General features: G+C 43.0%; 2 protein-coding genes across 3 annotated transcripts in view; both read left to right on the forward strand.

The window, feature by feature from the left end:
• lrrc3 (leucine rich repeat containing 3) overlaps positions 1-12,472 on the forward strand; it is a 58,885-nt gene extending 46,413 nt beyond the window's left edge. For both annotated transcript variants that reach the window (XM_078403647.1, XM_078403646.1), the window contains exon 2: positions 11,293-12,472. In XM_078403647.1, coding sequence (XP_078259773.1) covers positions 11,356-12,180 — 825 coding nt within the window. In that variant the 5' untranslated portion in view covers positions 11,293-11,355 and the 3' untranslated portion in view covers positions 12,181-12,472. The remainder of the gene's footprint in view (positions 1-11,292) is intronic.
• LOC144595850 (putative malate dehydrogenase 1B) overlaps positions 1-27,758 on the forward strand; it is a 123,276-nt gene that overhangs the window by 11,536 nt on the left and 83,982 nt on the right. The window lies entirely within an intron of this gene.

Raw genomic sequence — 27,758 nt, forward strand, 5'->3', positions numbered from 1 at the left:
CTCCAAAGACGTACAGGTTTTTTAGGTTAATTGGCTTGGTAAATGTAAAAATTGTCCTTAGTGGGTGTAGGATATTAATGTGCGGGGATCGCTGGTCGGCGTGGACCCGGTGGGCCGAAGGGCCTATTTCCGTGCTGCATCTCTAAATTAAAATGCCTGTAATAGGATGAAATGATGTGGCTATTAAATGGACGGTTAAGTTTCTATGTGCATGTAATGTGTTGTTAAGGGATGAGTGCTTTCACTTGCTCGGCATGACTGGAGAAGTTTCCACTGTTCTCCTTAAAAAGGTTAAGGAAAGATTTGATGGCAGTATTCAAGATCATGGTAGAGTAAATAATGATAGGGCAGGAGAGTCAGTAGGCATGCAGCATAATTTCTGACAGTAATAAACAAACAAGGCCAGTTGGCCAATTTCCAATGACAGGATCCAAATACTTCATCACACTCCTCTCTTGTTTCTTCCATTCATTTAAATAGTTGGACAGCTTATCTGGCACTCAGGATCGGATAAAGAGAAATTCCTTCCCGTTACGGTGAGCCATGTTCTCAGTGCATGACCAAGCACACATCCCTGGCTGCCGTTCACCCCTCTCCCAGGCAAATGTCTGAAACTGAACCAGTTTATTTGGTATATATTAGCTTTCAACCATTCTATTAATTTTTTGACCTGAAATGTTAACTCTGTTTCTCATTCCACAGATGTTGCCTGATTTTCTCAGTGTTTCCAACATTTTCTATTTTTGTTTTGGATTCCAAGCATCAACAGATTTTTTGATTGTCAATCTTAGAAATATCTCTAATTCTGGTATCTCAGTCATCACCGAATATAATTTCTCACAATTGCCATCATATCCGAGGCCTTAAGATCTGGAATTCCCTCTAAATCTCTGCACTGCTTATCTTTTGTTTTCTCCTTATAAGATCCTGCATCATTGACCAAGCATTTAACCATCTGGCTTAAATTCACCAGTGGAGGCTCAATGTTATTTTTTGTTTCCTTGCACACACATATGAAGTGCCTTGGGAGTTGTTCTTATATAAATGACAATAGACAATAGACAATAGACAATAGGTGCAGGAGTAGGCCATTCGGCCCTTCGAGCCAGCACCGCCATTCAATGTGATCATGGCTGATCATTCTCAATCAGTACCCCGTTCCTGCCTTCTCCCCCTACCCCCTGACGCCGCTATCCTTAAGAGCTCTATCTAGCTCTCTCTTGAATGCATTCAGAGAATTGGCCTCCACTACCTTCTGAGACAGAGAATTCCACAGATTCACAATTCTCTGACTGAAAAAGTTTTTCCTCATCTCCGTTCTAAATGGCCTACCCCTTATTCTTAAACTGTGGCCCCTTGTTCTGGACTTCCCCAACATTGGGAACATGTTTCCTGCCTCTAACGTGTCCAACCCCTTAACAATCATACGTTTCGATAAGATCCCCTCTCATCCTTCTAAATTCCAGTGTATACAAGCCTAAATGGAGATGGTTGTTGAAATAACAAGGGATTGGGATTAAATAGATTTTTAAAAAATAGCACAGAAGGCTCTTTCATTTTCTGAATTCATTCTTTCGCTATTGCAGTGGGAGATGGCTCGGTCAACTTTCATCAGCTGCCCAAAATTTGGGTGATCATGGTATCCAGACTCGCCCTGTTTAATATGGTGACCAATATTCTTTCCCATTTAAATTGATTTGAGCTTGAAGGGTAGTGGAAGAGTGGGTGGCGAGGGAAAAGTTAGATATTGGATTTACCCTAGCTCATCAATATTGAGCTCACACCATATCAGGAATTTGGTGGCAGAAGGCAAGAGTTCATGAGCACTGCAAGAGGACATTGCTGGTATGCAAGGTGTTGGTTGGCAAAAGTACTTCAGATTGGAAGAGCAGAAGGTTTTGAAAGAGACTGCCAGTGTGAAAGAGAAACCATGGATGACACAAACAATAAGCATCATACTTAGGATATTGGGGTCTGTAGGTTCTTGTCAGCATTGTTTCCACAGCGATGCTGCCACTGGACATAAGCGACTGACTGAGATCACCGAAGCCTCCAGAGCCTCATTGAGATAAATTATGAAGGGATGTTGCATTAACCAGGCTTTGGTTCCCTTGAGTACAATAGATCAAAGAGTGAACTAACTGAGGTGTTGAAATATTTGATAAAATAGAAAGTCAGCTGGCTAAAATCAGGTTGATCGTTAAATCTCCTGTTTAATATGCTGACCATTTAAATGGATTTGAGTTTGAAGGGTGGTGGGAAGTGTGTGTGGTGAGGGAAGAGTCGAACATTGGATTTACCCTAGCTCATCAATAATAAGCTCAGATACCACATCTGAGCGAGATGATGGAAGTGGGGTCTTAAGGACATAACTAAAGTTATTGTCCATCATCCTTCAACCATCCTGGATCCACCCATCATCTATTGGCCCGTGTCTCACCACTTCCAATTTCCTCTTTACATTCCCCTTCCCTCTACTCTCAGATCTCAGACCCAGATGCATGGTCTAGACCCGAAACTTTGACAATTCCTTTCCCCCTCAGATGCTGCTTGACCCATTAAATTCCTCCAGCAGATTGTTTATTGCTACATAACTTAAACATTTTGGGGTGGCTAAAATAAGCCATAAGGTAAAAGACGAGTTACATTCAGTTATTTGCCACAGTGCATAAGATTCCATTGCTAATGTTTGTATGTTAAATAGGTTCTCAGAAATTCTCCATTTCTTTTCATCTTGCAACAAGCTGGCATAAATCTAGGTTAAAGTAGAAGAGGAAGAATTTCAAATAAATTTGTTAAATCAAATGCCAAAGAATGGACTATTATTAGATTGCTAAGCAATTGGCTGTGGCTCTCTGTAAATGGGCACTCAGTCAGTTCCTCTCTTAAGTGAAGTGGATAAGGAACTGCCTTTAATGGCCCTGCCAACATTTGTCTCAAAATCATCACCATTAAAAATGCAATTAACTGTCCATTATCACATTAATGAACAGTTCAATCAGATTTTCAGTGAGAAAAAGCACAGAAATAACAATTCACATCAATAACTTTTTTAAAAAAATGTAAGAATCAATTATATATATTTTAAATATATAAAAGATACAGAAACAGTGCATTGCTATCTTTGCATGTATAGTGCTGTCAAATTTATACATTTGTGGTGCCATCAAGCTAATGCATTCTATGTACAAAGCACCAATCATCACACATATCTCCTTTTTGGACAATACACAGACAGGGCCCAGTCCCTCCGTGTCTAGTGGTAGCAGGACATCAGACTGCAGTTATTCCCCACACAATTCTGGGCCCCATAACTGAGGAAGGATGTGCTGGTGCTGGAGATGGTTCAGAGGACGTTTACGAGAATGATCGTAGGAATTATTGGGTTAATATCAGATGAGCATTTGACAAAACTGGGCCTATACTCGCTGGATTTCAGAAGGATGAGGGGGTCCTCATTGAAACTTACCGAATAGTGAAAGGCCTGGATATGGTGGATGTGGAGAGGATGTTTCCACTAGTGGAGAGTCTAGGACCAGAGGCCACAGCTTCAGAATAAAAGGGCATACCTTTAGGAAGGAGATGAGGAAGAATTTCTTTAGTCAGAGGGTGGTGAATCTGCGGAATTCATTGCCATATCAGGCTGTGGAGGTCAAGTCAATAGATATTTTTAAGGCAGAGATTGATAGATTCTTGATTAGTACAGGTGTCAGGAGTTATGGGAGAAGGCAGCAGAATAGGGTTGAGAGGGAAAGATAGATCAGCCACGAATGGATGGCAGAGTAGATTTGATGGGCTAAATAACGATGCTCCTATCACTTATGAACATAAAATCTTGTCATTGGTTGCACCACGCTACAGGAGATTATTTTTCAATGTTCTATAGATTCAGGATCAGTTCCTGTGGATTGGAGGATAGCAAATGATATCCCACTTTTTAAGAAAGGAGGGAGAGAGAAAACGGGTAATTATAGACCAGTTAGTCTGACATCAGTGGTGGGGAAGATGCTGGAGTCAATTATAAAAGACGAAATTGCTGAGCATTTGGATAGCAGTAACAGGATCATTCCGAGTCAGCATAGATTTACGAAGGGGAAATCATGCTTAACAAATCTACTGGAATTTTTTGAGGATGTAACTAGGAAAATTGACAGGGGAGAGTCGGTGGATGTGGTGTACCTCGACTTTCAGAAAGCCTTCGACAAGGTCCCACATAGGAGATTAGTGGGAAAAATTAGAGCACATGGTATTGGGGGTAGGGTACTGACATGGATAGAAAATTGGTTGACAGACAGAAAGCAAAGAGTGGGGATAAATGGGTCCCTTTCGGAATGGCAGGCAGTGACCAATGGGGTACCGCAAGGTTCGGTGCTGGGACCCCAGCTATTTACGATATACATTAATGACTTAGATGAAGGGATTAAAAGTACCATTAGCAAATTTGCAGATGATACTAAGCTGGGGGGTATTGTGAATTGTGAGGAAGATGCAATAAGGCTGCAGGGTGACTTGGACAGGTTGTGTGAGTGGGCGGATACATGGCAGATGCAGTTTAATGTAGATAAGTGTGAGGTTATTCACTTTGGAAGTAAGAATAGAAAGGCAGATTGATCTGAATGGTGTCAAGTTAGGAAGAGGGGATGATCAACGAGATCTGGGTGTCCTAGTGCATCAGTCACTGAAAGGAAGCATGCAGGTACAGCAGGCAGTGAAGAAAGCCAATGGAATGTTGGCCTTCGTAACAAGAGGAGTTGAGTATAGGAGCAAAGAGGTCCTTCTACAGTTGTACCAGGCCCTGGTGTGACCGCACCTGGAGTACTGTGTGCAGTTTTGGCCTCCAAATTTGAGGAAGGATATTCTTGCTATGGAGGGCGTGCAGCGTAGGTTCACTAGGTTAATTCCCGGAATGGCGGGATTGTCGTATGTTGAAAGGCTGGAGCAATTAGGCTTGTATACACTGGAATTTAGAAGGATGAGGGGGGATCTTATTGAAACATATAAGATAATTAGGGGATTGGACACATTAGAGGCAGGAAACATGTTCCCAATGTTGGGGGAGTCCAGAGCAAGGGGCCACAGTTTAAGAATAAGGGGTAGGCCATTTAGAACAGAGATGAGGAAGATCTTTTTCAGTCAGAGAGTGGTGAAGGTGTGGAATTCTCTGCCTCAGAAGGCAGTGGAGGCCAGTTCGTTGGATGCTTTCAAGAGAGAGCTGGATAGAGCTCTTAAGGATAGCGGAGTGAGGGGGTATGGGGAGAAGGCAGGAACGGGGTATTGATTGAGAGTGATCAGCCATGATCGCATTGAATGGCGGTGCTGGCTCGAAGGGCTGAATGGCCTACTCCTGCACCTATTGTCTATTGTCATCCCTCAGTATGGACTCCTGCAGCCTGGAATGTGCCAGTTGACAGCATTCCCTTGCAGAGATTTTGTTGTACTGAAGGAAGAAAGTTTTGTTAGAACTGAAGAAAATGAATCCGCCTGCAACATTAAGAGATTTTCTCACCACAGGCACTACATGACATGCTGAAGTGGTACCTCCTCTCTATCTTTGATTTTTATTTAAGATTTTCTACATCGCAATATTTTGCTTTTGCAGTGTGATATTGCTGATTGCAGGAGGCTGCTGTGCACAAAATATCAGATGTGTCCCCATCCTACCTGACCGACCTCCTCCACAGGCACACTCCCACCTGCACCCTCCGCTCTGCTGCTGCCAATCTCCTGTCCCCCCCCATCCGGACCAAACTCAGATCCTGGGGGGACAGGGCTTTCTCCATCGCTGCTCCCACCCTATGGAACTCACTACCCCAAACCGTCAGAGACTCCTCCTCACTCACCACATTCAAAACATCACTGAAGTCTCACCTGTTCAGCACTGCCTTCAACCACTGACCGTCACCTCACCTTCTGTCTCCTTTTTCTGCTCGTTTACTTATTTATCTATTTATTCACTTCTCTATGTTCTAGAAATCTCTGTAAAGCGTCTTTGAGTGTTTGAAAAGCGCTATATAAATGTAATGCATTATTATTATTATTATTATTATATAAGAATAACGAGTGCAGAATCACATTTGTTTCCATTCTCTGTGCTCCTCTTCATGTTGATGATGCCGATATCGCCCAGAGTCATTCTCCATCTATGGTGCAGGGAGCATTCATAGGGTTCCCGCTGACTCTGATCTCTCAAAAAGCTTATGCTGCAAGTAAGGGAACCAAGAAACAATGATTGCAAAAAGGAATAAATCGGGATATAAAATATTAGAATGCTCAGCAGTGGGGAGATATACAGATCAATGACCGTTCATCAAAAATGTCAGAGGCTACTAACCTAAGAGAATAAATTATTTTCTCCTTCCACAGATATAGACAATAGACAATAGACCATAGGTGCAGGAGTAGGCCATTCAGCCCTTCGAGCCAGCACCGCCATTCAATGCGATCATGGCTGATCACTCTCAATCAGTACCCCGTTCCTGCCTTCTCCCCATACCCCCTCACTCCGCTATCCTTAAGAGCTCTATCCAGCTCTCTCTTGAAAGCATCCAACGAACTGGCCTCCACTGCCTTCTGAGGCAGAGAATTCCACACCTTCACCACTCTCTGACTGAAAAAGTTCTTCCTCATCTCCGTTCTAAATGGCCTACCCCTTATTCTTAAACTGTGGCCCCTTGTTCTGGACTCCCCCAACATTGGGAACATGTTTCCTGCCTCTAATGTGTCCAATCCCCTAATTATCTTATATGTTTCAATAAGATCCCCCCTCATCCTTCTAAATTCCAGTGTATACAAGCCCAATCGCTCCAGCCTTTCAACATACGACAGTCCCGCCATTCCGGGAATTAACCTAGTGAACCTACGCTGCACGCCCTCCATAGCAAGAATATCCTTCCTCAAATTTGGAGACCAAAACTGCACACAGTACTCCAGGTGCGGTCTCACCAGGGCCCGGTACAGCTGTAGAAGGACCTCTTTGCTCCTATACTCAACTCCTCTTGTTACGAAGGCCAACATTCCATTGGCTTTCTTCACTGCCTGCTGTACCTGCATGCTTCCTTTCATTGACTGATGCACTAGGACACCCAGATCTCGTTGAACTCCCTCTCCTCCTAACTTGACACCATTCAGATAATAATCTGCCTTTCTGATTTCTGATTTTAAATCGGATTTAGTATTTTGTTCTGAGTATATCAAACTTTGCCATTAAATTTACTGCAGTCAGTCCAGAGTACTTAACAAGTTAAAATTAGCAATGTCCTTCGTAGTTCCATGTGGAACTAGACAAAATACTCCTGATGCCCTGTTGAATGTTACTTTCCAACGTATATTTCCAGTGCAGTCTGACTGACGAGCTGTGACTTTTATTGCTGTATTACATTAACATTAGCATACTAAACAACCTCAGTTTTTGCTAGTTTTAGTGCCAGGTTGTTATGATTGCTAAGCAACTGACCGTGTCTCAGTGTAAATTGGCATTCATTCAGTTCATCTGAAGAAAAGTGGCTTGGAATCTGCCTTTAATATACCCTCTTCTCTCCTGCTAAAAAGGTTGCCATTTAAACCTTTGAATTATCTTCTGTTTTAAGTGCTGGAGGTTTTGCTTCCATAACATAAAATGACCAAAAATGTAAGCCTAAAGAAGCGACATAAAATTTATTGCCATCCATACATTAAAAAGAATCCTTCCCCTTTTTTTAAGGCACTGATCCACGTTGTGTTGTGTTGTCCCATGACTGCTCCAATGGCAGTCACCGGAACTGCAAGGTACCATTCAGAACCCTGCCACCTGTTCCAACATTCAGTTAGATCATGGCTGGTTTCTATCTTGACTCTCTCAATCTGCCTTGACTCTCTGTATCTGCTAAAACATCAATTCTAAGCTATTTTGGTTGTGGAGAACATCACAATTGAACTAGATCTGACCAGATATTTTAACGCTCTGGGAAATCTCTCAACTTACCATAATCAATTAAAGAGACAATGAGACATTTAGGGTGTCAGAATAATTGCTGCCTGACCTGCTGAATGTATACTGCATTTTAAATATTTATTTCAGAAGTGAAGTTGTTTGATTTTTATGAAGAATTGGAATGTAGTGTTTGGAAATAATTTCCATTTAAGTAGCACATTTCACAACTGCAAAATTTCCCAAGACAATTTATAGCCATGGAATACTTTATACAGAAGAGTCCTATTGTAATTTAAGTAGCAATTTAGACACCATACGATCCCACAATAATAATGTGAAAAGGGTCAAAATAATATGTTATTTTTATAGTGATTGAGAAACAAATATTGATCAGGACATTTGGGGGAACTCACTACTCTTCTTCAAAATAGTGATCCTCTAATTTCACCCCAAAAACAGCAGAAGGGGACTTAATTTGAAGTCTTACCAAAAGGCCATGTCACCAACGGTTCAGCTGCCACTCAGATCCATACGTGGAGTGTCAGCGTGGATTGTGTGCTGTGGAGTAGTTTTCCTGAGTAATTTGGAGTGATGACTGGGGAGCCAATGTATGGAAGTGCAGTCGTCCAGTTACTTGAGTGCTGTGGAGTTCAGGACCAGTGAATTTTAAGCAGCTCAAATCACCCATGACAGCTAAGAAATTTAAATTCAGATGTGAAATTATTGAAAATAAAGTTAATCACAACTGATTAAATCATGTCAAGAGAGAGAGGGAATTTTGGCATTCTTACTGAATTTGACCTACATGTAAGCCAAGACCTCCAATATGGTTGACACTTAATTACCTCAGTTCAGGGGAAATTAAGAATGGACAATAAATGTTTACATTGTCAATGAATAACACCGGGTGGCGCCGTCAGCGATGGCAGCTTCGCCAACAGTCTGTCTGTCTTTTTGTCTTTTTTGTTATTTTTAGTGTGTTTTAAAAAGTACGTGTTAATGTTCTCTGGTTTGTTTTATGTGGGGGGTGAGGGAGGGGGTCGGGGGAAACCTTTTCTCAATCTCTTACCTCGCCGGAGATGCAAATGTTTTGCGCATGGTATCTCCGGTTGCTCTGCGGCCTAACATTATGGAGGTGGTGGCCTTGCTCGAGACTGACATTGAGCCTCACCGCGGGGCCGTGCCTGGGATCGACGCTCCAACCATGTCCGTGCCGCCCAGCGATGCCCGTACATTAACACTATCCTACACCCACTAGGGACAATATTTACATTTACTCAGCCAATTAACCTACATACCTGTACGTCTTTGGAGTGTGGGAGGAAACCGAAGATCTCGGAGAAAACCCACGCAGGTCACGGGGAGAACGTACAAACTCCTTACAGTACAGCACCCGTAGTCAGGATCGAACCTGAGTCTCCGGCGCTGCATTCGCTGTAAAGCAGCAACTCTACCGCTGCGCTACCGTGCCGCCCTGTTATAATGCTATAACATTATATTCTGTAATAATAATAAACCAATACCCATATTAAGTTGGCAGGAAATACATGGACAGGTTAATTGTAGCAACTCTATTACAGTAGTAACACTTGGCGCCCATACTAATCAACTATCTGTCAATCTCCGCCTTCCACAGATGAATTCCACAGATTCACCACCCCTGACTAACAAAAAATCCTCCTCATCTTTCTAAAGGTACATCCTTTTATTCTTAAGCTATGCATTCTGATTTTAGACTCAATGACTCGTGGAAAAATCCTTTCCACATCCACTACTCTTGGCGATGGTAAAACCGTTGAATGAAAAAGCTTTGACTCTCTCTTAGAACTTAGAATGGTACAGCAAAAAATAGGGCCTTTGGCCCACAAGACCTGTGCCAAACATGATACTCTATTTCCCTCCATTCCCTGAATATCTATATGCCTATCAAAGGGACTCTTAAATGCCACCATTGACATTGCCTCAACCAATGTTATCTGCCTCAACACCCATCTCTGGCAGCACTTTCCAGGCACTCCCCATCCTCTGTATAAAAAGCTTGTCCCACACATCTCCTTTATACTCTGCCACTTTTATCTTAAAACAAAGCCTCTACTATTTGATTTGTTCATTCTGGGAAAAAGGTTCTGACTGTCTTTCCTCTCTTTGCCTCTCATTATTTTAAACACTTTTAAACAATCCAAGTCTGTCCCACTACTTCCTGGAGCTAATACCCCCTAATCCTGGCATCATTATGAAAACAAGCATACAATATGCCCTCTACCAATCTATCTACTTGTGTTGTCACTTTCAGGGAGTTATGAACTTGGACCCCAAGATCCCTCTGTACATCAATGCTGTTAAGGGTCATGCATTAATTGTATTTTTTGCCCCTTACATTTGTTCTCCCAAAGTGCAACACCTCACACTTGCTCGGATTAAACTCCATTTGCCATTTCTCTAGCTGATCTATATCCCACTGCATAATCTCTTGTTGGAGATGGTCAGCCTCTGGCCAATGTGTGGCAGGGATGTACATGGCCATGCTGCATGCAAACACAGTGATGAAGAAGATTGATATGGCGGGTGATGTTGTCTACATGGACATTAGTAAAGCTTTTGACAAACAAAACATCTTGCAATTTGATTAGAGTGGCACAGCTGATGGAACTACTGCCTAGCTGACCCATCCTGAAAATTAGCAGGTCGCGCTTGTTTCAATTATGATTCTGCTCTGAGAATTCAAAGTAGGCTGAGTGCCATTAGTACGGGCACTGTGTAAGTTCTCAGGCAGTAACAGGTTTCACAGTCTAGGTACTAGACTATTAATCTGAGGTTGATCTCTCCTGTTTGTCCCTCCATGATCCAGCTCCCACATGAGCAAGTTGATGCTGGGCAGATGCAAATAAGATTAGCAATGATGATTGCATGAATTTACAAGCTCTGGAGTTCACACTTTCCATCTTGTCCACCTCTCTACCTCTTCTCCTATAATACATTCTTTACAAGCCACCTACCAGGTTTAATCTCTATTCACGTGGCTCTGTTAAAATGTATTTGATGGTGCTCTGAAAATGCTTGGATGGGAGGTAGATGGAGTAAATATTTAAAATGTAACTACAAGATAATTATTAATACCTTATATGTGGGATTTAGCTGAAACTTGGTGCTGCTATATGGAGTGGTTGAAGTACCTTACAAAGAAAGACAATGAATGGTAAAAGGACGTTTGAGTAAGGAAAGAAGGGAAGGTATGTTGCATGGGGAAACAGGGGCATCACTTGTGTGGTGGATAAGCACCAAAATAAACCATTTTACTGAATAATCTCTGGTACCATTCAATGGAAAGAGGGAATGGTTGCCAGTGTGCCCTTGGTTTTCAACATGCTATTACTTTCCTTTAGTCTGCAGGTTTTCTTCTGGAGGTTGAAGCTGCCCTTTGAGTGCACCGACTTTTGTCAGAATGGATGAGGTACGTTGATGGACGGTGCAGAGATATCGTCACCATGTTGCAGATAGGCATGCCATGGCTCCAGCTCAAGACTGCACAATCTATGGCCTTGGGTGGTCTCTTGCTGCTGTTATCTTCACTTCAAGCGGCCACCGCCAACTGTCCCAAAAGCTGCCAGTGTTTTGACAAGAATGGCAAGTTTGTACGCTGCACTGGCAAGAACCTGAAAGAAATTCCCAAAGACCTTCCTGCTGATACTGTGTCTTTACACCTAAACTCCAACAGGATAACCAAAATACCCAACAATGCCTTCAAGGACTTAAACCTGCTCAAGGAGCTGGATTTATCCAAAAATATCATTGAGTCAATAGATACTGGAGCATTTAAAGGAATCCCAGATGGCCTCAAGATGCTCGATCTGTCGAGCAATCAGATCCAGAGTGTACCGAAGGAGGTCTTTGGTAAAATTAAAGCAAAGGTCCGTCTCTCCAACAACCCATGGCACTGTGAATGTACGCTGCAGCAGGTCATCAAAGAGTTGACCCTGGACCCAGAGACAGTCAACGACTTCATCTGCCAGTCCTCTGAGCAGGAGGAATACACGGGAAAGCCACTCATTCAGATTCTCAATTCAGGTATCAACTTCTGCAATATTCATCAGAAGACGACCGACATCGCCATGTTCATCACCATGTTTGGCTGGTTCACCGTGGTCATATCCTACATCGTGTATTATGTGCGCCAGAATCAGGAAGATGCCAGGCGGCATCTTGAGTACCTGAAGTCCCTTCCCAGTACACAGATCACCAAGGAGTTTGACACAATCAGTACTGTACTATGAGGTGGATTATCCTCTGTAGCCTGACACCAATCCAACCTTAATACTGGATGAGTCAGTCGGATTCCTGGCTCAACCACAAGTGCCTCATTAGCTAATTAGAGATTGTATGCTCTGACATTTTTTAAAATATTTTTTTTGTGCATTGAAGTTCCTAATAAAACTGTCAGAATAAATTATTATGTTGACTTAGTGCATGATTGAACATCATCATCTTGCCATGAGTCTTGTTTACAAACTGAAACCAGCTTCATAGTACAGTATAAGGGAGGGCTGATTGCACCAAATCATTGGCATCAGGTCTAAATTTGGAGGGGGTGGGGGGGGAGGGGGGAGGAGAGGGGGGAGGAGAGTGCGAGCGAGTGCACCAAAGTGCAATCTGGAAAGGAAAATAAGTCAGGGAGTTGAGCATAGATGTCAGGATGTTACGTTACAGCTGGTGAGGCCACACTTGAAATATTGTGTTCAGTTTTGGTCACCCAGCTCAGGAATGATGCCATTAAGATGGAAAGAGTGCTGAGAAGATTTACGAGGATGTTGACAGGACTCGAGGGCCTGAGTTATTGGGAGAGGTTGGGCAAGCTGGGACTTTATTCCTTGAAGAGCAGGAGGCTGAGGGATGATCTTATAGAGGTGTATAAAATAATGAGTGGAATGGAGAGGGTGAATGTATGGAATCTTTTTTCCTAGGTAAGTGGAATCAAGCTAGAGGGCATAAGTTTAAGGTGAAAGTGGAAAGATTTAATAGGAATCTGAAGGCAAACTTTTCACACAGAAAGTGGTGGGTAGATGGATCAATCTACGAGAGAAAGTAGTTGAGGCAGGTATAATAATTGCATTTAAAAGATATTTGGACAGGTACATGGATAGGAAAGTCTTAGAGGGATATGGTCTAACTACAGGCAAACGGGACTAAGTTAAATGGGACATCTTGGGAAAGCATTAAGTGGGATCAGCGCAGAACAAGGCAGTGGGATGGGAAGGAGCGCAAAATTGGAGCTAACCTGAAGGCACCTGTTCGTGATCCGGAATGTACAGTGTGAGTAATTCTGTCCTGACTGAGAAATGTGCTGGATGGATAGGATCTGTCCAGACTAGTTGGGGTGGAGTAGAGAGGTTTGCATGTGCAAGAATTCACTCTGGGCTTGAGATGGGAATATCCTGGTGCATTTACAGAGTCTTGGTGGAATGGGGAGTAGGGGAATGGTGATGGTGGAGTAGACAAACATAGAAACAAAGGAAAAAAGGTGCAGGAGTAGGCCCTTCGGCCCTTCGAACCAGCACCACCATTCAATTTGATCATGGCTGATCATCTAAAATCAGTACCCCGTTCCTGCTTTTTTCCCATATCCCTTGATTCCTTTGGCCCAAAGAGCTAAATCTAACTCTCTTGAAAACATTCAGTGAATTGGCCTCCACTGCCTTCTGTGGCAGAGAATTCTACAGATTCACAACTCTCTGGGTGAAGAAGTTCTTCCTCATCTCAGTCCTAAATGCCTTCCCCTTATTCTTAAACTGTGACCCCAGGTTCTGGGCTCCCCCAACATCGGGAACATTTTTCCTGCATCTAGCCTGTCCAATCCTTTAAGAATTTTATATGTTTCTATAAGATCACCTCTAATTCCAGTGAATACAAGCCCAGTCGACCCATTCTTTCATCATATGCCAGTCCCGCCATCCTGAGAATTAACCTGCTGAACCTACGCTGCACTCCCTCAATAGCAATAATGTCCTTCCTCAAATTAGGAGACCGATTGTACACAAAACTCCAGGTGTGATCTCACCAGGGCCCTGTACAACTGCAGTAGGACCTCCTTGCTCCTAAACTCAAATCCTTTCACAATGAAGGCCAACATGCCATTAGCTTTCTTCACTGCCTGCTGTACCTGCATGCTTACGTTCAATGACTGAAGTACAAGCATATGCAGGTCTCATTGCACCTCCCCTTTTCCTAATCTGACACCATTCAAATAATAATCTGCCTTCCTGTTCTTGCCACCAAAGTGGATAACCTCACATTTATCCACATTATATTGTATCTGCCATGCATCTGCCCACTCACCCAACTAATCCCAGTCACCCTGCAGCCTCATAGCATCCTCATCGCAGTTCACACTGCCACCCAGCTTTGAATCATCCGCAAACTTGGAGATGTCACATTTAATTCCCTCGTCTAAATTGTTTATATTGTAAGTAACTGGGGTCCCAGAACCGAGCCTTGCAGCACCCCACTAGTCACTGCCTGCCATTCTGAAAAGGACCCGTTAATTCCTACTCTTTGCTTTGCCAACCAGTTCTCTATCCATGTTCTTACCCTACATCCAATACCGTGCTCTAATTTTGCACACTAATCTCTTGTGTGGGGCCTTGTCAAAGCTTTTTGAAAGTCCAGATACACCCCATCCACTGGCTCTCCCTTATCCATTCTACCTGGGGGACGAGCTGTCTGTCCGTGGGCGTGGGGAAGAGAGTGGAAGTTTTGTTGCCTCCATCACAGTGAGGGGGTGTTTGGAGTCACTGTGATGGACGTTTGTGTTGGGGTTATGTGTCTTGTGTTCTTTTTTTTTCTATGACTGCTATGTAGTTTCGTTCGGTACTTCGGTACCGAACGACAAATAAAGCTCTGTTATACCTGTTATACCTGTTATACTGTTATACCTAAAAAAATTCCAGAAGATTAGTCAAGCATGATTTCCCCTTCATAAATCCATGCTGACTTTGACCGATCCTGTCACTGCTTTCCAAATGCGCTGCTATAACATCTTTAACAATCAACTCAAGTATCTTCCCCACTACCGATGTAAGGCTAACTGGTCTATAATTCCCCGTTTTCTCAATCCCTCCTTTCTTAAAAAGTAGGGTTACATTGGCTACCCCCAGTCCACAGGAACTGATCCAGAGTCTATAGAACATTAGAAAATGATCACCAATGCATCCACGATTTCTAGGGCCACCTCTTTGAGTACTCTGGGATGCAGACCATCAGGCCTTGGGGATTTATCTGCCTTCAGTCCCAACAGTTTTCCCTAACACCATTTCCTGACTAATGTGGATTCCCTTCAGTTCCTCACTCCCACTAGATCCTCAGTCCCCCTAGTATTTTTGGGAGATCATTTGTGTCTTCCTTAGTGAAGACAGAACCAAATTACTCGTTTAACTGTTCTGCCATTTCTTTGTTTCCCATTATAAATTCACCTGTCTCTGATTTAAAGGGGCCTACATTTGTCTTCACTGATCTTTTTCTTTTAACATATCTAAAGAAGCTTCTAGAGCAGTGCTTCTTAAACTATTTCAGTGTCATTCACCCTTGAGTCTTTATCACAAAATTTCATTCACCCTCGACTAAATTTTCTTACGTTTTTTGGTAATTTTCATCTTATTCTCCCTTGTGTATAATTTTATATATAATTTATTTTGTTACATGAACAAAAAACATAAATCAACTCATTTCTGATGTGTTTATTTTATTTAACTTTTTGAACACCCTAAAAGTATGTAAAGAAAACTAGGAGTGAAAAAAAAGAAGTTTAATTACCACTGGAGTTGGAAAATCATTCTATTAGAATGATGAAAAACCATTGTAACGTCTAAACTGGGCTTCAGCCCCATCCTACCCTTTCGGGCTTTGATTACTTGGAAAAGTAATATTTTCTTGGAAAACTAGCTCAAAAAACCATGGAGTATATGATCTAATATATTAATATCCAACTAATATAACTTTCTAAAACTCTCCCTGACGAAAGCTCACAATACCACCAAATATCAACTTGCCATATTTGGTATACTTCTCTCCAGAAGCTGACTCTTCCAAATCCAGATGTATTTTAAAAGTTGTGCATGTGTACTGACATGTACATGTCACATGCATGCTCAAAACATCATCACAACGTTGTCTGTTGCTCAGTTCTGAATATCTGGCACCCTCCCATTCTCCCAACTAGGAGTGACAAAAAAATTAAGAACAGAAAAATTATTAGAATTTTTCTAGCTTACATAAAGTAAAGTTAGTAAACAACTGTCTTAGAACTTAGAATTAGATTCTTAGAAACAATGTTTTCTTATTGTGTATGTTTACCACAAATAAATGACAAGCAGTATACTTCTACACTTATCATCAATGACTAGGATGTTCCTGTACTCCTGTGACAAGCTTCGCAAACCAAGGTTCAATTTCCTTCTCCAAAGACAACCCGCATTACCAACTCAACATACTGAAGTGAATAGCGTTTTTTGGATTTCAATTCTACCAAGGTCGAAAATCCTTGTTCAGACAGGAAAGTTGTTGTCATCATTACTAGTGGTTGAAGGGCCTTCAAGGCAATTGATTTGTATTCAGGGAAAGCAAGTAATCCAATCCAATAGTCTTCATCGTAGGAGTACATCTCAAAAGATGATTTTTGAGTGAAGTCATAATGAAGCTCCATCAACACTTTTGACATTTCCCCAAAACCTGCTCGCTTGATGTGGCTGGTGATAAAAAGGATTGATTAACTATCAATATCTGATTTTCCAAGTCCAAGTCCTGCAGATGCTTCTGAGGAAAATATGTTTCAAAATTTTTAGACAGCAATTGCAGAAGGTCAGAAATGATATCCTTCAGTGTTTTGTCCAGATCAGATTGCTTTTCTTCCCACTCACACTCTTTGAGGAAGCTTTCCAAATGTGGGAAATTGGAGAAATTGCCTTTACAAATGTTAATATGCCACATGGTGATCTTCATTTTCATGGCTTCTATTTTCCCAAGGACATCGAAGATGTCACCTCCTTTACCCTGAAGTGACAAGTTGAGCCGATTCAAATGTTCAAAAATGCAAGTCACAAGTGGACCTGTTGGGCCCAAACCTCTCCTGCATTGGTGCAGCACCCTCTCCTCCCCAATCCCCCCTCCCCCACTCCCTCCCTCCCCCTCCCATCCCCCCTCCCTCCCTTCCCCCTCCCTCCCTCCCCTCCCCTCTCCCTCCCTCCCTCTCCCTCCCCCACCCCTCCCCCACCCCTCCCCCACCCCTCCCTCCCCTCCCTCCCCTCCCCCCTTCCCTTCCCTCCCCTCCCCTCCCCCCCCCCTCCCCTCCCCTCCCCTCCCCTCCCCTCCCCTCCCCTCCCCTCCCCCCTCCCCTCCCTCTCCCCTCCCCCTCCCTCTCCCTCCCCCTCCCCGTCCCCCTCCCTCCCCCTCCCCCCTCCCCGTCACATTCCTCCCTCTCCCCCTCCCTCCCCTCCCCTCCCCCCTCCCCCCCTCCCCGTCACATTCCTCCCTCTCCCCCTCCCTCCCTCCCCTCCCCTCCCCCCTCCCCCCTCTCCGACTGGCAAGCAAAAGAGATAACGCTCGACAATTTTTCCCAAGCTTTGATCCGAGAAACGACAATACATAATGAGTTGTGCATCGTTTTTAATGTCCTTAGTTTCATCAAACTGCAGAGCGCAAAATGGTGCTTCCAATAGTTTCGCCATCAGCTGATGCTTCAGATCTTCAGCAATCATAGTAGATCAAAGTTTCATTGTGTCCTTAGACAAAGGAATTTGCATTACTTTATCCACTGCTTGCTTTCCACCTTGTAGTAGATTGGCAATGATTTTCAAACACGGTTTGACAACTTTCTCAGCCTCTGCGTCCTGCTTTTTTACTTTCATGAGCATGTGCTATTTGAAGAGAGGCAAGAAGAAGAGGTTTTTTAGTTGCAGTGTCAGTCCATCGGACTGGACGAGATTCTGCTACTTCCACAAATACTCACGAGTGTTTTTGAAAAACTGTATGGACTTGTTTTGATGATTGCTATGCTTTGTTCTTAAATGAGTCTGTAATTTTGAAGGAGTCAGGCACTGGTTGCTATATTTTACACCGCAAAATATGCACTGAGTTGAGGGAGCAGGGCTTGTTAGTTCATCGAGGGGAAGGAAAAAGCCATACTTGATATATTCTTCGTTCCACTTTCTTTTCTTGAGTTTTGAGGAGAGAGAGGGTACTTTGGTCCTGGTATTTTCTCTTGAGATTAACTTTTTCCTTGCCCGTATCATTAACAGAGTCATCATCTGTAACATACGTAACTGCATTTTTAAGTTCGTTATCCTCAGTTTCCTTGTCACCCTTCAAAAGTGACTTGTCTCCTGAACATACCTCCTCTTGAGTCCTGTTCGTTTCACTTTCTTTCAGAAATGAACTACTTCCTCCTGCACACTCTTCCTCTAGAGCTGGTTTCTTTAGGTACTTCAACAAAGACACAGTGTGTTAATCTGCAAATCAAACTCACAAAATACTGAAGTCGCTAGAATAGAAAATGCAGAATATCACTACAAGAAAATGGCCCAATCTAACTTTAGATTGCCTAAAAACGGGGCTCAAATCTCCTTAATATAGCTAGAATTCATGCTGCTTGATGCAAATGCGTGCTGGTAGATTGAAGTACAGTAAATATATATAGAATTCTAGTTCTAGCAGAAAAGTAGCTAAATTGGCAACACAAAGTAAAGTTACAGTTCAACAGTTGCCCACGGCGATCCTCCAGTGTTGCCATTTATAAATTTATGATCCCACTAGCTCGTCTGGTCTTCCCTAAAGGGTTATATTACAGTAAATTTGGGAAATATCCTGCTACTTTGAAATTAGAAAACCATAGGTAGAGAAAAAAAACATCAAATTTCCAGCTCCACTGCCATTAAAACCAATAAGAGCTTACTAACTACTTTAATGGCAATGCCTTTTTTAAGTATAGAAAAAAATATATAAATGTTTGAATAAATTAAGTCATTCACCCTTCATTCACCCCTCTAGTTTCATTCACCCGCAAAATAATTTTATTCACCCCTGGGTGAACTATTCACCAGTTTAAGAAGCACTGTTTTAGAGAGTTTTTATATTCCCCGCGAGCTTTCATTCATGCTCTCCCCCCCCTCTCTTAATTAACCCCTTTGTCCTCCTCTGTTTAGTTCTAAATTTCCCCCAGTCCTCCAGTTTGCTGCTTCCTCTGGCCAATTTATATGCCTTTTCCTTGGATTTAACACTATCCTTGATTTCCCTCGCCAGCCACGGTTGAGCCGCCTTCCCCGTTTTATTTCTTTGCCAGACAAGGATGAACGATTTTTGGAGTACAAGGCTTCTTTATCAAAATCCCAGTAATAGCTGATACATCTACCAGCCAAGTCTATTTTGCCTTGTAAGGAACCCAACACAGCCTACCTGGTGATGAACAGATTGAAGGGACAAATCGAGAGGTGAGAATGAGACAAACGATTAATTAAGAGAGGGTGTGAATGGTTATGGCAGCATAGCAGTAGAGGACGGAGGCAAGGAAACTCTAGCAAAATGGAGAGGCAGAGTAAAATGGTGGACCTTAATGGGCACAATCACATTCTAACAAGCAACCATCAGTGTCATACATGTCCAGCACTCTCATATGCTCTGGGGACCATTTCCCTGTACCAACAGTTGCTATCTAACTGAAAATACAATACAATACAATACAATACAATACAATACAATACAATATATCTTTATTGTCATTGTACAGGGGTACAACGAGATTGGGAATGCGACTTCCATACGATTCAATAAATTAATTAGCTAATCAGCATAAATTTAGACAACCCAGTGAGACAAAATTAGAGACAGTTTTAAAACAGAATAAAGTGCAAATAGGTCTGTGCCGATTCGCTGTGTGATATGACCATCCGACTCAGCAGGACCGGTTCAGAGCAGCTATGGCCCTGGGGATGAAGCTGTTCCTGTCTGGAGGTGCGGGTGTAGAAGGCCTTGTATCATCTGCCCGATGGTAGAAGTTCGAACAGACTGTTGCAGAGGTGTGAGGAGTCTTTGTGAATGCTGGTGGCTTTTCTGAGGCATCGTTTGTTGTAGATGCCCTCCAAGGCTGATAGCTGTGTTCCGATAATCTTCTGAGCTCTATAGACTACCCGCTCAAGAGCTCTCCTCTCTGCCTCTGTGCAGCTGAGATATCACACAGAGATATCACACAGGGATCTATGGTGCAGCGGTAGAAGGTCGCCAGCAGCTGTTGGGGTAGACCAGACGTTTTCAGTGTTCTCAGGTAGAACAGTCGTTGCTGCGCCTTCTTGACCAGCGCAGCGGTGTTAGTGGACCATGTGAGATCCTCCGAAATATGAGTGCCCAGAAACTTGAAGCTGGACACTCTCCACATTGTCCGCATTGATAAAGATCGGAGCGTATTCCCCGTTGTGTGATCTACGGAAGTTGATGATCAGCTCCTTGGTCTTGGAGGTGTTTAGGGAAGGGTTGTTAACCTAGCACCAGTCCGCCAGGTTCTGCACCTCTCTGTAGTTTGTTTCATCACCGTTGGTGATCAGCCCGATCACCGTTGTGTCGTCTGCAAACTTGACAATGGTGTTGGTGTCGAATGTAGGAACACAGTCGTGAGTGAATAGGGAGTAGAGCATGGGGCTCAGAACACAGCCCTGTGGGTACTCAGGGTGATCGTGGAGGACATGTGCGGGCCCATTCTCACTGCCTGTGGTCGCTCCATCAAGAAATCCAGGATCCAGTCGCATAACGACGAGCTGAGGCCTAGCTGGTGGAGTTTGGTGGTGAGCTTGGTGGGGATGACCGTGTTGAAAGCAGAGCTATAGTCTATGAATAGCATCCTCACATACGTGCCCTGTCTCTCCAGGTGAGTTAGGACAGTGTGAAGAGCCAGAGAGATGGCGTCCTCTGTGGATCTGTTTGCCCTGTATGCAAATTGATGCGAGTTCAGTGAGGCAGGGATGCTGGAATTGATGTGTGAGAGGACCAGCCTTTCAAAGCACTTCATGATTATAGGAGTTAGGGCAACTGGAAGGTAGTCGTTCAGGTTGGTGAAATAGGAGCAGTAGTCAAGATCTAAAGTTGCTAACCATATAGGACAATTAGAATGACTCATCACCAATCAGTGGCATCAAGCACTTCCAGAGTTGTGGTTTGTCCGCAATTCATTCCATTGGAGTCAAATGAATCCACTTCAAAGCAGAACACAGCATCTGACATGCCGCTATACCACACATTTAGTACTTCCGACCAATAGGTAGACAACTCAGTTTGGATCTATTCTGGAAAGTTTCATCACATAAAATATTATGTCAGACATAATCAATTCTGATTTAATAAGTCAAATGGTGAAATCACATTATTGACAGACATCCATCCAATAGCGAATAAGCCAGGGCTGGGATGGGAGAAATTTTTGATGCACTTTGAATTAGATACTCGCTTCAACTGGGAAATTGTAATGTAGCATCTAGGTTTAGTTTAGTTTAGAGGTACAGCATGAAAACGGGTCCTTCGGCCAACCGGGACTACACCAAACACCGATCAACATTTCACACTACTTCTGTTATCCCACTTTCGCACCCACTCCCTACACACTGGGGGCAATTTTACAGAGGACAATTAACCTACAAGTCCACATTTCTTTGAGATGTGGGAGGAAACAGGAGTATCCGGAAGAAACACATGCATTCACAGGAAGATTGTGCAAACTCCATACAGAAAGCAGCCAAGCTCAGGATCAAACCTAGGTCTCTGGCACTGAGGTAGCAGCTCTACCAGCTGCACCACTATGCCGCCCTACCTCATCTACCTCAAATCCTAGAAACGTCAAGTGGAGAGATTATCCAGTATATCTGTGCATAATTTGGTGGGCAAGCCCTAACCTCATATTCATTAACTGGGTTGATTTAATCTCCACAGATACAGCTTGGTTTGCTGAGTATTTATAATTTCTCTCTGTTTTTACACCAGATTCAATTTTTAATGCAAGATTGCAAGAACATAAACAGAAATAGGCCATTTTGCCCCTTGATCCTGCTCAGCCATTGCATAAGACCGTAGCTATTCCGATCTTGGCCTCAGCATCACATCCCTGCTCACACCCCTTGATTGGAGAATTCAATGGTATACCATTGGGTTGTAAGCTACCCAAGCTAAATATGAGGTGCTGTTCCTCCAGTTTACTCGTGGGCTCAGTATAGCAGTGGAAAAGGTCCAATTTTAGTTGCCAGTCTTTATCTTGCCCCCACCTCTCTTCTTGCTTTCTCCCCCACACTACAATGTCTGAAGAAGGGTCCTGATCCAAAATGTCACCTATCCATGTTTCCAGGAAATGCTGCCTGCCCCTTGAGTTACTCCAGCAATGTGTGCTCCCTCGACTTCTTGCTAGTTTCAATGTTTGTCAATCTCCGCCTTGAGTATATTCAAATACTCCACCTCCACAGCTCTCTGGTGCAGAGAATTCCAAAGTTTGGCAACCATTTGAGAAAACACATTTCTCCCTATTGCCATCTTAAATGGGCAATACCGTTTTCTGAAGGCATGCCCCCCAGTTTTCAGATGAAACATTTGATGAAATATTCTCTCAGCATCCACTCTGTTAATCCTCCTCCATATATTATGCATTCAATAAGGTAATCTCTCATTCTTCTACACATATTACAATGAGCGTAGACTCAACCTCTATTACTTTTCATCATTTGTTACCCACTTCATTTCGGGAATCAAGCAGGTGAACTTCCAATTTAAGTAAATAACTTTAAATATGAAGACCTAAACAGTATACATTACTCCAGGTGAAATCTCATCAGTCCTCTGTGAAGCTGCACCAAACCTCCTCATTTTATTCTCTCCATCCCTTGCAATAAAGCCCAAAATTCCATTAGATTTGTAATTACTTGCTGTACCTGCATGCTGACCTATCAAGTAAGAGGGTCCCAGATCCCTTTGGACCGTAACATTTTGTCGTCTCACTCCTTTTAAATAATAATTTGTTTTATCCAAACTGGATAACCTCACATTTTCCCACATAATACTCCATCATCAGCTTTTTCCCCAATTGACTAACTCACCAATGTTCCTTTTTCAGGCTCAGTATCTTCCACACAACTTGTTAACCTACCTATTGCTGTGTCATTGTCAAATTGGCTGCTGCACACTCAATCCATTTATCCAGATCATCAGGATTGATTATAAATACACCTCCCAGATCAGTTCACATCAGTTCACAGTTCACAGACTGAATGTTCATGATTTCCCACATTCTACCAGATAGATTTATCTGCAGGGTTGTTCTCAGGTGATTTTACTTAATTCCAGAACACTCCCAGACAACCTGGGATGAGTTTCAGAGTTCTCCCTCGAGTTCTCCCAGACACAGGGTTAGGTCAAGTCAGTGGGAAGAATGTCTCTCTGGAGCCTCTTGCAATGGATTTATGTGGTCTCAAGAACAGCTTGGCGCATTTTCAGTAATGCTACAAACTGATGTCGAGTAAAGCGGATCTACAACTGGAAGAGAGTAACACTGTTTCTGACTTTATGGCTTACCAGCAAAAATATCATCCTACGTTAGGATTGTCCGTGATGACTCACATCAAGCTATCGAACAAATTACCCACAGCACTAGAATGCTGCCAATGCACGTTCAATCGCATTGAGACTATTTGACATTGAGCAAAGCAGAATGCAAAGTGGGAGCTGCAGAGATTTATTTATAGTAATTCAGTTCATATCCTGCAACACCTCAGGCAGGCAGTATGTGAAAAAACTGCAAATGTGCTCGGGGCATAATTTAAACTTCCATTTCCAAATAAATATTCAAGAATAGGGAGGCACAGTGGCAAATCTAGTAGAACTGCTGCCTCACTACTCCAGCAACCTGGGTTCAATCCTGACTTCAGATGCTTTCTGTGTTGAGTTTGCATGTTCTCCCTGTGACCACATGGGTGTCCTCCGAGTGTTCCAGTTTCCTTCCAGATCCCAAAGACGTACAGTTGGCAGGTTAATTTACACTGTAAATTGCCCCTATTGTGTAGTGCTTGGTGTAATCTGGGGGGCAGTTGATGGGAATGTGGGGAGATTAAATAGAGTCAGAGTCAAAATAAGGGCAGTGGAAATTCAGTGTGCCAAGGGATCTGTTCCCATGCCCTATCTCTCGATGAATCTATGACTCTATAACATAGCAAAACTCTTACTGTATCTAATTTAAAATAAAGATATTCTGTAATTTATAGTCATATCGTGAATAACATTTAAACCAATACCAAGAAAGAATAGTGAGCTATCTAATATTTATATCTCAATCAAATATTACTAAAAAAACAATGATTTGTTCACTATTACATTGTTTAGCTTTCATAAACTGGATGCGGCAATGTTTCCATAACAACTGCTTTCACACTTCAGCAGTGCTTTATTAGCTGTAATGAATGGCTGAGTTGTGAATGGAGGTTAATAAATGGACGTTCTTGTTCTTTAAATCACATTACACGCTCACAATAAAATAAATCAATGGGAAGTGCAATGACTGTCAGGGTTGGGAAAACTTATTGCAGGCAAGTAAAGCAACAATCTGCTGCTGACTAAGATCCAGCAGCAGCCATTGATATTTGTAGCAGCCAGTGAAATTTGTGGCACGTTAACGTGCATTTGCCAAGGGAGAAATGCTCTTCCACACATTAGGCAAATACACCGGCACGGTGGCGCAGCGGTAGAGTTGCTGCCTTACAGCGAATGCAGCGCCGGAGACTCAGGTTCGATCCTGACTGCGGGCGCTGTCTGTACGGAGTTTGTACGTTCTCCCCGTGACCTGTGTGGGTTTTCGCCGAGATCTTCGGTTTCCTCCCACACTCCAAAGACGTACAGGTATGTAGGTTAATTGGCTGGGCAAATGTTTAAAAAAATTGTCCCTAGTGGGGGTAGGATAGTGTTAGTGTGCGGGGATCGCTGGGCGGTGCGGACCCGGTGGGCCGAAGGGCCTGTTTCTGCGCTGTATCTCTAAAATCTAAAAATCTAAAAATCCTGAATGTGACAAACACCCAGTGAACCAGAGCTCAGTTTAACTAGTCAACTGATTAGTCGGTTAATTGGTCACTGTAATTTGCCCCAAGTGTGTAGTGAGTGGTAGAATTTGTGGGGAGTTGATAAGAATGTGGGGAGAATTAAAAAATTGAATTAATGTAGGATTGGATGTTTGATGGTCAGTGCATACATGATGCGCAAAGGGCCGTATCTCTATATTTTTGAGAGCTGTATCTCTATATTTTTGACAATGAACTAACCATTTTCCACAAGAACATCACTGCTATTTTGGTATCATCATGCCAGACAAGGTCATGTGCTCTCATGAAATAAGAACTTGAACCATCACCTGGCTCAAGGTGAAAGTAAGAGCCACAACAAAGTGAGTACATATAATCTCATAGAACATCTTTGAAGAAACCTTCTGAGGTTGACTCTGCAGAGGCTTGCATTACACAGGAGAACCGGCTTCACAATTAATTGTGGTAAGGTGTAGGCTGCAATGTCCCACAAACATGAGAAATCCAACCATATCCACAGCTGCCAAGCAGGAGGAAGAAGAGGAAGGAAAGCAGAAAGTAAGGTTGTGGAGATCAAACTGTACTTCTAATGAATATAATCCAAGTTCATTCCCAGTAATTGTTGAAAACTTATTTGTCCTTAGGGTGGCACAGTTGCACACCTGGTAGAGCTTCTGCCTCACAGCTCCAACATCCTCAGTTTGATCCTGGTCTCCAATGCTATCTGTGTGGAACTTGCCCGTTCTCCCTCTGACTCCTATCCCAGACATTCTGGTTTCCTCCCATCATACTAAGGCAAGTAATTGGTAGGTTAAGTGACCACGGTACATTGCCACCTGAGGGTAGGTGAGTAGTAGAATCTGGGGGAATAGTTGAGAATGTGGGGAGAATAAAATGGAATCAGAGTAGGATTGATGCAAATGGATGCTTAATGGTCAGCGTGGACTCAATGGGTCAAAAGGTCTTTTCTGCGCTGAATGGCCTACTCTAGTTCCCTAAGTTCCCGGAAAAACAGGCTTTCATTTTGCTGTAGGCCACTGGTAGCTTAGCCTGCCATAGAAACTGTAGGATTATCCCCTCCATGAGAGTTGAGCTGAAAATTTACCTTGTTTCTTGCAGCCTTGGTGTGTCCTTGAAGGAAGTGTGGAGGGAGAGTAAGGCCAAATGTCTTCAACTCCAGCACGACACCTCTGTTGTTGGCTGAATCATTAGTACTGATGAGTCCATCCACAGGGGAGGGGCAGAACATCTGGTTGAGTGGTACGGCAACAATAACTTCTCATTCAACGTCAGCAAACCAAAGAACTAATCATTGATTCAAAAAGAGGAATTTGGGAGATGACATGCCAGTTTTGTTGGTGGGTTGGTGGACGAGTGAGCAGATTCAAATTCCTGCATGTTAACATCTCAGATGACCTGTCCTGGGCCCAGCGCATAGATGTAATCATGAAGAGTACACTCCAGTGCATCTACTCCCTTGGAAAGTTAGAGATTTTGTGTCTCTGAATACTCTAACAATCTTCCACAGATGTAGCATAGAATCCTGACTGGTTGCAACCCAGCCTGGTATCACAATTCCAAGAGGCTGCAGAGAGTGGTGGACTCAGCCCGATCTATCACAGGCACAGCCCTCCCCCCTCCCCATCATCAACATAAAGCGATGTCTCAAGAAAGCAGCATGTATCATCAAGGATCTCCACCATCTGGATTATGAGCTCCTCGTGTTGCTACAATTGTGCAGGAAGTACAGTAGCTTGAAGTCCCTCAACACCAGGTTCAGGGATTGCCTCTTTATTACAACCAGTAGGTTCTTGACCCAACCTGCACTGTCTTAATTCTACCTCAGCAATGGAATACTACGGAAGGACAAATATTCTAATTCCGTTTTGTACTAATGTCTTGTTCTTTTGCACAGACTTTTTCTTTTCATTGTCTTTCAGAACTTTTGTGTAACGTATGCATACTTTATTTTACTTTTCTGTTGTCTGTTTATGTGTCTATGATGCTGCTGCAAACAGGATTTTCATTGCACCTGTGTTTCACCGTACTTGTGCATATGACAATAAACTTGACCTGACTTGGCAAAGACGAAGGAGCTCCCCAAATACTTTACTGCAGGGACACTAAGTTGTCTAGGTTTTATTTAACCCATTCTTTTTTACTTATTGGAGGCACAAGGAACTGCAGGTGCTGTAATCTGGAACAGCAACAATCTTCTTGGAGGAAGTCAGTGAGTCAAGCAACATCTATGGGGGTAAAGGAATTTGTGCAGGGTTTTGAAACATCATTACTTCCTGTTCCCTCCCAAATGCTACTCAACTGGCTGATTTCCTCCAGCAGATTGATTGTTGCTCCTTGTCAAGGCTGATTAGAAGGAACTGATTACTCATTTGACACCATTTTAATATCTTATTTTCCAATGAATGACAATTCGATTCACTGTCACTTCCAGACATTATTGATGACCATCATTAGGTCTCTGCCACTAAATCTCTCACGATCCCTGGCAGAGTTGCAGCTTGGCCCCCTATTTCTTCTGTGTCATGCTCTTGTGAAGAATGCCCTGTCTTCCTCTTCTCCATTCCTCAGGATCCAGAGTCAGGGCTTGGGCTCCCAGGATTGATTTGTGGGTAATTGTCTCTCTGCTGTGCTTCTTCCCACGGTAGTTCCAAGGTACCTAGCAGTGCTAAAATCCAGAGAGTGAAAGAGAAAAAGAGGAAGAGAGGCAGAGACACTAAGAGAGACAAAAGAGACTGCAGATGCTAGAACCTGCTGCA

This window comes from Rhinoraja longicauda, chromosome 8, assembly GCF_053455715.1.
Source record: "Rhinoraja longicauda isolate Sanriku21f chromosome 8, sRhiLon1.1, whole genome shotgun sequence".
NCBI lineage: Eukaryota > Metazoa > Chordata > Chondrichthyes > Rajiformes > Arhynchobatidae > Rhinoraja > Rhinoraja longicauda.